The sequence below is a fragment of the Octopus sinensis genome, linkage group LG14 (genome assembly GCF_006345805.1).
Source record: "Octopus sinensis linkage group LG14, ASM634580v1, whole genome shotgun sequence".
NCBI lineage: Eukaryota > Metazoa > Mollusca > Cephalopoda > Octopoda > Octopodidae > Octopus > Octopus sinensis.
The window spans coordinates 28,172,544-28,185,079 of NC_043010.1; the positions used below are offsets into that span (position 1 = coordinate 28,172,544).

The 12,536-nt window shown below is 39.5% G+C and overlaps 1 protein-coding gene across 3 annotated transcripts in view; it reads right to left on the minus strand.

Moving 5' to 3' along the window:
- LOC115219149 (rho-related BTB domain-containing protein 2) overlaps nt 1-12,536 on the minus strand; it is an 83,109-nt gene that overhangs the window by 28,479 nt on the left and 42,094 nt on the right. For all 3 annotated transcript variants that reach the window (XM_029789251.2, XM_029789252.2, XM_029789253.2), the window contains exons 2-3: nt 12,022-12,226; nt 761-864 (exon numbers count right to left, since the gene is read on the minus strand). In XM_029789251.2, the coding sequence (XP_029645111.1) occupies nt 761-864; nt 12,022-12,201 (284 nt within the window). In that variant the 5' untranslated portion in view covers nt 12,202-12,226. The remainder of the gene's footprint in view (nt 1-760; nt 865-12,021; nt 12,227-12,536) is intronic.

The window sequence follows — 12,536 nt, forward strand, 5'->3', positions numbered from 1 at the left end:
TACAGACTCTACTTATTGGCTGTAGCCATTCTGTTCGGCTTTTTTTTTATTTCCTAAAGTTCCTTCTACTGTCTTCTCTGACCCACAATACTCAACAAATGATTTTATGAAGTAAAAATTGTTTGCCAACATAACATGGCAGTTCTGGTTTAGGACAAATGTTGCTGCAATTTAGCCCCAGGAGACATCATCTCCAGCTAGCTATACGACACGATCTGTGTCCTCATATTTTCAAACAAGGGAATGTAGCACCCCAACTCAGCTCAAAACAATATCTGTGTATCATGATTTCTGGGTTATTTCTCTTCATCAGCACAGAATGTCTCCTGGGGCTAAATTACAGCAACATTAGTCCTAAACCAGGACTGCCATGTTATGTTGGCAAACAATCTTTACTACAAAGTACTGTTGCTGAATATCTCACATTGTGAGATTTAAAAATAGTAATTTTCTCATGTTCATAAATTCTGGTGATCAAATTAATTTTTTTCTTGTTTCTTCACTTGTAAATCTAAACCATATTCATTATATGCAAAGTGTTATCAACATACTTCTAATATACAATGGACTGTAGTTTTTTTATAAAGTGGAAAATTCAGACAGTTTTTTGAGTTTCAGAGTGGAGAGCATGGCACTGCAGAAGTAAGGAAACTCCAAGAGAAAAAAATTTAATACAAATACAACACTGAGCTTTCAAATATTTTCCTTAATTGCATGTGTGCATGTGTGAGTGTGTATGAACACATCAAATTTCATTTACCTTCCGTAAGCAAATCGTCTATCTTTGTCATGGTAACCAAATGTATCCCAGAGTCGCAGAGAAACACAGGCGCCATCAACATCAATCCAAGAACGTTCCAGAATCTGCAGAAAAAGATAAAGAGAAACTTTTGCAAGCATGGAAAACAGACCTTAAATGACGACGACGACAACGATGATTTGACAGGCTTAAAGATGTGCATTGTGCCCCTGTGTATGCTTTGGCCTGGCTTTTATGGCTGGCTGCCCTTCTTAATAACAAACACTTTACAGAGTGTACTGGATGCTTTTTTATGTATGGCACCAACACTAGTGAGGTTGCCATGCTTCCAGCAAGACTAAGAATTGCTTTTGACTGAAGTGGGCTACAGTAGAGAAAGAAGTGGTTTTATACTATGGGATAAACAGTTAAAGTGTGAAAGAAGCAGCTAGAAGAGGGTCACATACAGTAATCCCTTGCCATATTGCAGTTCACCTATTGTGGTTTATTACTTTAGCTTCTTGCACCTTCTTCAATAGTCATTGGCTCCGTCTGTTGTGTGTCATCATCCTTTTTGATGCTGCATTGTGTTCTAATGTCTTCTTTAGCATGGTTTCAATGGAGACTGGAATGAAATCTTCATAACGGATTTGTTAAAGGTTTCGGTTTATCCTTTATTCACATTATAGTAATCCCTCGACTATTGCAGGTGTTACATTCCACCCCCCACCCCGTGATATGTGAAAATCCATGAAGTGCTGTATATTTTTAAAATTATTTTTATAATTTGTATACATTTATTTTATTATAAATGCAAAACGACAATGGAGAAGTTCTTAAGCAGATCAGGCCGAAAATGTCGCTAGAAGCTAGGATCACCAAGCATAGATTGGCATATTTCAGTCATATTATGCGGAGAAAATCCCTGGAGAAGGACATCATGCTCGGAATGGTCAGTGGCAAGAGAGTAAGAGGCCGACCAAGAACCTGATGGCTTGACACCATCAATCTGAAAGAAGAGGCCCAGGATAGAACTGACTGGAGGACACTGATCGAGAGTCGACTTTGACTGAGCGGTTAGAGAGAGAGAGAGACTTAAGCTTATGCCAATTCCTCTGTGATGTTGTTTTGCATTTATAATAAAATAAATGTATACAAATTATAAAAATAATTTTTAAAATATTAGTAAATGAGTGGAAATTGAACCAGTGAGTGTGTTAAATGATAAGGCATTAAGTCAGAATGACTCTCCTCAGACACAATAATTATATATACATATATGTATATTTTCATATGTGTGTATATATTTTTATGTTTGTGTGTGTGTGTGTGTGTATATATATATATATATACATACACACACACACACACACACACACACATTCAAATATCTGTGTGTGTGTGTGTGTGTGTGTGTGTGTGTTTGTGTGTGTGTACATCAGTGTATAAAACTAAAATAAACAGGATTAAAGGTGTGGTTAATCTGTCTGTTTATATTTTTCATAACCGCAAAGCTAAACAGATTTTAAAAAAAAAAAGATATTTGGTTTTGTTTGTTTCATAAATGAAAACAGACGAAACTACCAACATTATTAATCCCCACTTCCACGCACACAAACACACACACACACACGCACCACCACCACCACTATTACCAATGTTTCTCTTTTATATTCACTCATATTTAGCAGCAGCATTAGTAGTAGTAGTAGTAGTAGTAGTAGTAGTAGTAGTAGTAGTAGTAGTAGTAGTAGTAGTAGTAGTAGCAGCAGCAGTAGCAGTAGTAGTAGTGATAATACATTCTACTCTAGACTCAAGGTCTGGAATTTTGGGTGAGGAGACTAGTCGATTACATCGACCCCCCCCCCCTAGTGTTTCACTGGTACTTAATTTATTGACCCCACAAAAGGATGAAATTCAAGGTTAACCTTGGTGGAATTTAAACTTAGAATGTGCTAATGACTCTACCATCTTGCTGTTTTAGTAATGATAATAATAATAATAATAATAATAATAATAATAATAATAATAATAATAATAATAATAATAACAACAATAATAATAATGATGATGATGATAATAATAATAAAAATAATAATAATAATAATAATAATAATAATAATGATAAGGCTACAGAAATTGAGAAACCAACCATACTCTGGGATATGCCAATACACACAGATAGAGAAATTAAGGACAATAGGCCAGATAGAGTTGTCAGAGATCATCAAGAAAAAATGTCATCCAATCGATGGATCAATAACAACAGATGACAACATTTCTCTAAAAGAAATGGAGAAACTTTGCAAAGAGTTGGAAATAGAGGTAAAATGAATGTGGAGTCTAAAGACAGAAACAATTCCTATCATAGTGGGCGCATTAGGTATGATAAAAAATATTCAGGCAAATACATAACAAAAACACCATGACTTACAAATATATATAACATAGAGAAAATTGCACTACTAGGCACTACACACATCCTACGCAAAACACTTTCAATACAGAAAAAACAAGAGCATCACAACAAACCACACAGAGCTGCACTCGGTAGTGCAGTGAAAGCATATGATAAAAATAAGACTACTGAATAATGGCGGTGGCGGTGGCGGTAGTGGTGGTGGTGGTGGTGGTCAGGACAGAAGGCATATGGATTCCAAGTGGTGAAATGATGAAAGCAATTGAACCTCGATCCAGTTATAAATACCTGGGAATACTTGAAGCAGATGGAATTAAACACGACATGAAGGGAAAAACAAAGCGAGAGTACCTACGGCAAGTGAGAAAAATATTGGCTTCAAAGCTGAATGCCAGAAACATAATTTTGGCAATAAACTTGTGCACAGTTGCAGTAGTTCAGTATGGCGCTGGAACCCTGAAGTGGACAGAGGAGGGGCTAAAGATGAACAGGAAAACAAGAAATCTCCTAATGATGCATAGAGCCCATCATCCACGTGCAGACACTGATTGCCTATACATGACGAGAGCAAATGCAGGAAGGGAACTGTGTACATATGAAACTTGGGAGCTTAAGGAGATACCTATCCCAAAGTAGGGAAACCTTGCTAGTGTCAGATAGGAATGAGGGAGTATTGAAAGCAGAGAAAAAAGGGAAAAACAAAGGAAGAAGTACCAAAAGGACATGAAGAAGAATTACGCAAGAAGGGACTACATGATCAATTCCAAGTAGCCAAAACAGAAGTTGCTGGAAAAAATAGGTGGGACTGGCTGATGAAAGAAATACTACAAAAACGAACTGAGAGCACTATACTAGCAGCACAAGACCAAGCTTTGGCCACGAATTGGAGGGTCAACCATAGGAATGAACAAGTGTCTCCACTGTGTCACATCTATAACAGAGTAGACAAAAACCATGGCCCATATCATGAATGAATGCCCTACAATTCTTCAAAACCACAAGTTGTGGCAGTGCAATAAGGTAGTGAAAGTGCTACATTGGAAACTGTGTGTAAAGTAGGGGTTAGAGAGAGGCAAGACATGGTATGAGCACAAACTGCAGAGAGTGGTGGAGTTGGAGACTAGCAAAATCCTCTGGGATTTCCCAATCCAAGCAGATCAAGTGCTAGAGGATAACAGACCGGACCTAGTGGTGGTGGTCAAGATGAGCCACATATGCTATATAATGCCTCTTTGACCCATAAATAGTCAAGAACGAAGGTGAAAAGATAGATAGATACAACCCTCTTAAGTACAAAATAGCCCAGCTATGGACAGTGAAGCAGGTAAAGATAGTGCCAATTATTGTTGGGTCCTTGGGGACAGTATCAGAAGGCATCAAAAGGAATATAAAGGAAAACAGAATAGAGTGCCCAGCAGAATTGTTACAAAAAGTTTGCCTTCTTGACACCGCCAGAATAATCAGGGAAGTATTAGATAGCTGAAAAGAACGGATAGCATGGTACCACAGGTTGCAGGTAGTAAGCCAGAAGTTCCAACAAAACTTGTGATAAAAAGAAATAATAATAATAATAACTAGCTGGACATGTGAAAAATTCATGGAAACGTAAAAAATGTAATCATCTCAAAACAGTGTACTGGTGCCATGAGAAATGCTTGCATATTATGACCATCTGTCTACGTTCTGAATTCAAATTCTTCTGAGATTGACTTTACCTTTCGTCCTTCCAAGGGTCGATAAATTAAGTACCAGTTGCTCATCAACTTGCCCCCTCCCCACAAAAATTTCAGGCCTAGAAAAGTATACTGTGACAGTTACAGAATATGGAATGTAATGTAACACCAATGGCTATATACTCCAGCCAAAATATCTCAGTTACACAAATGTAAACAGAATTACTATTTAACCTTAGAATACATCATAACATATTCAAAGAACCTTCTTGGTTTAGTGGTACGGAACGTTTTTCTGGTATTCTTTTACTTGTTTCAGTCATTTCACGGTGACCATGCTGCAGCACCACCCTTTAGTCGAAGAAATTGACCCCTGGACTTATTCCCTGTAAGCCTGGTACTTATTCTATCAGTCTCTTCTGCTGAACAGCTAAATTACAAGGACACAAATGCACCAACATCAGTTGACAAACAATGGTGGTGTTGGGACAAACACACACACATACATACATGACAGGCTTGGAGGTAGTGGTGATGCTGGTTGGTGCAATTTTGTGGTTTGCTTGTATGCTGAGAGAGATCCAGCAGGCCCCTAACTGTTTCCCTGATCTTAAAGGTGTAATGTGGATGTATAATGATGGAGTGGCTTGTGTGCTGATGATGCTAGCTGGTGCGGTGGTCTTCCTTACAGTACCTCATGGTAGACAATATTTTGTGTGTACGTCACACCACATTTTTGGCCTTGTCTGTTATCTCAGTGTCACAACACTTACTTTGATATTGTTCATAGCTCGTGCTCTTGAAAATGCAACATATAACTGGCCATGAGAAAATACCAGTTGAGGCAAATGTATTCTAACTTTTTCAAATGTTTTCCCTTGAGCCTTATTAATTGTCATTGAATATGCAAGTCGGAGTGGAAACTGAAGTCTGTTTAGTGTGAATGGAATATTTTGCACCACTTGGGCTAAGTTTAATTCTGGGAATTTCTTTTTTTTTCCATTTCTTCTGGCATGCAGTTGTTGAAAATTTCTGAGTACAAATGTACAAATTGAAATGCAAAAGAGTGAAATAATAAATGGATTTATAAATAAAAGTTTGGTAATTGCGTTTATTTCCACCACACAACACTTATTGCAAACATGTTTTAACTAACCTATACTATATACACACATGCAAATTACATTCATCATCATCATCATTTAACGTCTGTTTTCCATGCTAGCATGGGTTGGACGGTTTGACCGGGGTCTGGGAAACCAGGAGGTTGCACCAGGCTCCAGTCTGATCTGGCAGTGTTTCTATAGCTGGATACCCTTCATAACGCCAACCACTCCATGAGTGTAGTGGGTGCATTTTACGTGCCAGGTGAGGCTGGCAACAGCCACGATCGGTTGGTGCTTTTTACGTACCACCAGCATGGAAGCCCTTCAAGGTGGTGCTGGCATCGACCATGTATGGATGGTGCTTTTTATGTGCTACTGGCACAGGTGCTAGGGGAGGCTTGAAACAGTCATGATCAGTTGGTGGTTTTTACGTGCCACCAACACGGAAGCCAGACAAGGCGGCGCTGGCATCAGCCACATACAGTTGGTGTTTCTTACGTGCCACCGGCACGGATGCCAGTCAAGACAGTGCTGGCATTGGCCACGTATGGATGGTGCATTTTACGTGCCAGCAGCACAGGTATCACAACTACAATTTCCATTTGATCTTTTGATGTTGATGTACTTGACTCAATAGGTCTCCTCAAGCACAGCAGGTTGCCCTATGATCCAAGGTAAGTACAGCAAGCCGTCCTATGATCCAAGGCACTTTGGAAGGGCTGGGGCAGGAGACAGCAGTGAACTCACATTATTGTCGGGTCTTCGCAGTCACAGCATATCTCTAGAGGTCTCGGTCTTCCGTCATTGCCTCTGTGAGGCCCAGCGTTCGAAGATCATGCTTGACCACCTCATCCCATATCTTTCTGGGTCTATCTCTACCCCAGATTCCTTCTCTCCTCATCCATTCGCAGTACATGACCATACCAGCGCAAACGTCTCTCTTGCACGTCACATCCAATGCTTCTTATGTCCAGCATTTCTCTCAGGGCACTTACACTCTGTCGTGTATGCACACTGACATTACACATCCAGCGGATCATGCTAGCTTCATTTCTTTCAAGCCTATGCATGTCCTCTGCAGTTATAGCCCATGTTTCACTACCGTGAAGCATGGCAGTTTGCACACATGCGTCATACAATCTACCTTTCACTCTGAGTGAGAGACCCTTTGTCACCAGTAGGGGTAGAAGCTTTCTGAACTTTGCCCAGGCTATTCTTATTCTAGTGGTAACACTCTCTGAGCATCCACCCCCACTACTAACTTGGTCACCTAGGTAGCGGAAACTATCAACTACTTCTAGTTTCTTCCCCAGGAGTGTAATGGAATCTGTTTTCTGAGTATCAATGGTGTCTATTGCTCCTGTACATCTGCCGCACACAAAAGTTATCTTCTCAGTTAATTTTCCTTTGATGGTGCTGCACCTCTTATGTGTCCATAGCTTACACTGGGTACATCTGATGAAGTTTCTACCTACACCTTTTCTACAGATCGCCTTCCTACTGACTATAACTTTGGTCTTTGCTACATTGACTCTAAGGCCTTTTGATTCTAAACCTAGCTTCCACACCTGGAATTTCTTTTCTAGTTCTGGTAGTGATTCTGCTATGAGGGCCAGGTCATCCGCATAGAGGAGCTCCCAGGGGCAACCCATCTTGAATTCCTCTGTTATTGCCTGGAGGACTATGATGAATAAAAGGGGACTGAGGGCTGAACCTTGGTGGACCCCTACTTCTACCCGGAATTCTTCACTATACTCATTGCTAATCCTAACCTTGCTGACAGCCTCTCTGTATAGGGCCTGTACAGCCCTTATTAACCATTTGTCAATCTCCAGTTTCCGCATCGCCCACCAGATAAGGGATCAGTGGACCCTGTCAAAGGCTTTCTCCAAGTCCACAAAAGCTATGTAGAAGGGTTTTTCTTTAACTAGGTATTTCTCCTGCAGTTGTCGAACCAGGAATATGGCATCAGTGGTGCTTCTACCTGGCACAAAACCGAGCTGCATCTCATCTAAGCAAACTCTCTCCCTAATGAGATGGGCTATGACCCTCTCTGTGACCTTCATCACCTGATCCAACAGTTTAATACCCCTGTAGTTATTTCTATCTAGAGCATCACCTTTACCCTTGTAGCAGTTGACTATGGTGCTGCTACACCAGTCATTGAGTATGATTCCATTTTGAACTACCTGGTTTACAATGTGGGTGACTAGGCCATTGCCCACACCACCAGATGTTTTAAGCATCTCAGCAGTGATTCCTGATGAGCCGGGGGCTTTTCCTGGTTTCATACCCTTAATTGCTTTAACTACTAGGGAGCTATCTATTCGGATAGCTGGTCCCTCTACTGGTCCAACATTTGGCAGGCTCTCTTCCTCCCATTCATTCTCCACATTCAGCAGTCTCTCATAATGGCTTCTGCAAGCCTCTTTCTTTTCAGACACATTGAAAGCAAGTGCACCATCATCCATGCAGATGCATTTCTCTCCTGTGACATCACAATTTTCTCTCACACACTGTCTTGTGATCCCAAATACCTCAGTTCTTTGGTCCTCACGTCGCTGGACATTGACAAACTTCTTTTCTGTTTCACCCTTGGCTATGTATACCTGCCGCCCAGGCTCCCTTTTGGCTACCTGGTTCAGTTCCCTGCTACCCCCATCCCTCTAGGCTTTCCGAGCCTGTTTCTTTGCTCTAATGGCTTTATATATATATATATATATATATATATATTATATATATATATATATATGTATGTATATATATATATATATATATATATCTGTGTTTCTAGCACATATTTCGCCTTAATGTACTGATATATGAAAAATATATGGCTTGTGCTAGAAATACCACCGATAATAATTAATGTTATTTTATCGCAATTTGACTTGTTTACATATTTCTCGATAAATTTTGAGCGTTAGACAATATACCAGAAATCCCTAGTTTTGTCGGGACGTTCTGAGTCTGCGCAGTGATCTGATTAGTTAGAGAGAGCAAATCATTAGAAGCACATGCTTCTAGTGAGTTAGGATCTCAGAACAACAGGGCTCTTATCGATGAATTCTCCCTGAGCAAATAAATTATCTTTATTGCTGAAAAGAACGAAACTGCAGTCTAAGAGGAACCGAGTTAGTAAATGTTTTTATCTTCATTTCACTAAATTTATCTAGCTTCTGTGTTTCTAGCACATATTTCGCCTTAATGTACTGATATATGAAAAATATATGGCTTGTGCTAGAAATACCAGCGATAATAATTAATGTTATTTTATCGCAATTTGACTTGTTTATATATATATATTATATATATATATATATATATATATATATATATACATATATATATATACAAAATTTAATTTGTAATTAAATGTAATTTGTAGAACTTTATACACACTGGATTTCAGTCGAGCGTTCTGTATCTAGTTCTGGTAATTGTGTTTTGTAAACGACAGACTATGCTGATGATCTTGCAGATGTTTACGTATCCATATATGTAAATATTAACAAGTGAAACTAATTAGTACATAGGTAATCATTTTTTTTATTTCGTATATTTTCATTTGTTTTGCTTATTTTTACACTTTGGTTTTTCGCTGAATTTTTTCTTGAGAACACATTCTTCATGGAAAATGGCGATTTTGACGTCTATATCTAGCATACACACTGTCCACTTTTAGTCCTCTAAATTTTGTATGTAAAAAAACATTTAATCTTTGAATTTTTTAAAAATATGCTAGGCCACTGGTTTTAATTGATTAATATCAATTCCTACCCTTATTTAATTTTTTATATATATATATATACATGTCTCAAGTTGTAGCTGTGGAGTACTCAACCATCTGTGAGTTAATTCTATTCTTGTGTGATAATGGAAAGTGAAACTGACAGCCAATATTTGCTTGTCTCTCTCACTTTCTCTCTGTCTCTTTCACTTCTTTTGTGTCCCTTTTCTCTTCCGCTTTTGATTAAATAATGTGTATATGTATCTATGTATCTACTTCTCTTGCAATGTGATAAACATTTAAAAACACAAAACGAATGCCGTCACCATTCACTGTCTCTTTCACTCTCTCTTTCTCTATCACTTTTTCTCACTCTTTCTTTCTCTCTTACGTCCTCTCTGAAACATTTAAAAACACAAAATGAATGCCATCACCATTCACTGTCTCTGTCATTCTCTCTCTCATTCTCTTTCACTCTCTCACTTTCTTTCTCTTTTACTTCCTCTTTGAAACATTTAAAAGCACAAAATGAATGCCGCCACCACTGATGTCTCTTTCACTCTTACTCTCTTACTTCTTCTCTCTCTCCTCCTCTCTCTCGCTTTGCCACTTCAAAGAAGTGTGACGCACACAACAGGTACAAAATGTTAGCGAATTAATATTATTGATAATAATAACAGTAATAAAAATAATAATAATAATTCTAGAACACCCAGAAAAACATCATTGCTTGGTACTGCAAGATTTCTCTGCAGGGTTTTTGAAGCATGACAAGTAAACAAGTGTCACCTTAGTCTGCTGGCTGTGGACAGCTGACACTTTCCATCAGACCCAGCAAAATAAGCTGTGAGTTTCCATCAAATAATAATCCCTTGGTGGCTGACGATATGTGCATTTCTGATCACAAGCAGTAGTGGGGAAGCATCATAGCCATGTGTTGAGAGGGATTCTTTGCAGTTTGGATAATTTATCTCTGGAAACATGGGTGTTTCATTCAACATCCTTAATCAAACCTTATTCAGGGACCTTTTGAGAGGGAGGGGCTACTTGACCTGAAGAAAATTCTAACTGGGCCCCCACCTGTAAGGTCATGTGCTGTTTACCTTGATATGATATCACCATGTTGTGTGCATATGGTTGTGATGCATGTGCCTGGTGTATCCTTATCAGATTGGTAGTCATGATGGGTATACTGGGCTTCATATATTTGTACCTCTGTGTCACTTTGAGAGCACTACTCTCTCACTCAACAATAACAACAGCAACAGCTGATTCGTCTCTAACCAGGCAGCAGCAGGTGACACTCAGCCGACTTAGAAGTGGTCATCACCCGGACCTCAAGTACTGGCTCTACAAGATCGACCGAGCCATAGACAGAACCTACAGAAAGTCTGGAGTGGGGGGGAGGAAACGGTGGAGCATGTCATCTATGACTGTCCACAGATCCCTCGCCCGCCACAAATACCAAATCCCCCAGACACTCTGGCCAGTGACCCTATCCTTGCCCTTCGGATCCGAGAAAAGTGGACTTCCGCTCCCGACCTGCCAGACGTCGCCCAAACCACAGAACAGATGCAGTGAAATCAGCCTTACCCATCTTGTTGCTTAAGAAGAATAACAACAGCAGTAGCTATTTCTAACATACACACAAAGCAAGAAATCTTTCAATGAGGAGGAGTAAGGTGAGTAAAGTAAGGCAAAGTTAACTTGGATAAGATTTGAACCCAGAATATAAAAATTTGGAAGAAACATTGCAAAGCATTTTCTTCACTGTACCAACAATTCTACCATTTGACTACCTTTAAATAATAAAAGAGGTGAGAATTGGCAGAGTCATAAGAACATTGAACAGGTCGCTATTGCTTCATGACATTTGTTCTGACTCTCTACATCATGGGTTCAAATCACGCCATGGTCAAGTCTGTCTTTTATCCTTTCAAGGTCAATAAAGTAGCAGCCAAATGCTGTGGATTGGCAGACCTGTAAGAACTTCAAACCAGACACTTTGCAGTGTTTCGTCCAGCTCTTCATGTTCTGAGTTCAAATCCTACCATAGCTTACTTAGGTCACATTTACTTAATTCAGTGTCCAGTTTAATGCCACTCTTTGGCATTAGTGGAGTCCACTCTGTTGTAAGCATTTGAGCCAGGTTTCCAGCTCAAAGATATCTTCCTCCTTCACACCCTATCACCAGAGTTCAGAGAGAATCCATTTGTTATCAACAGATCTAGAAATTTCCTGAACTTTTACTCCACCCTGTCCTTACTCTGGCTCCATTGTTTTCTGTACAACCACTTCCACTGTTGTTAAATGAGTGTTATAAAAACTGAAAGTGCCAAAATAATGAAACTTACCTCCCGATCTGTTCTGTAGTGGTCTATGGCCCACACAGTTGCAACATGTGTTTTTACAAGTTCATTTAGGCAGTATTTTACTCCAGTTGCCCATGCACAAATCAGGCAGGTCTTACCAACACCTGGGTCCCCAACAATGACACATTTCACAAACTCAGCTTGACTGTTCTGTTTAACCATCCCTAGTATTTACATGAGATAGGCACTGAAAGAAGAGAAAGAAAGAAAAATAGAAGATTTTAGACAGATATGGCTGTTTGAATTTTAAGAAGTCTGTTTTCAAAACATGTGGTTTCAGGTTCAGTCCCACTGCATGGCACCTCCGACAAGTGTCTTCTATTATAAACCCAGGCTGACCAATGCTTTGTGAGTAGATTTGGCAGACAGAAACTGTGCAGAAACCTGATGTGTTGCTTCCCAACCACATGGATCCAGGTTCGGTCCCACAGTATGGCACCTTGGGCAAGTGTCTTCTATTATAACCCCAGGCTGACCAATGTTATGTGAGTGGATTT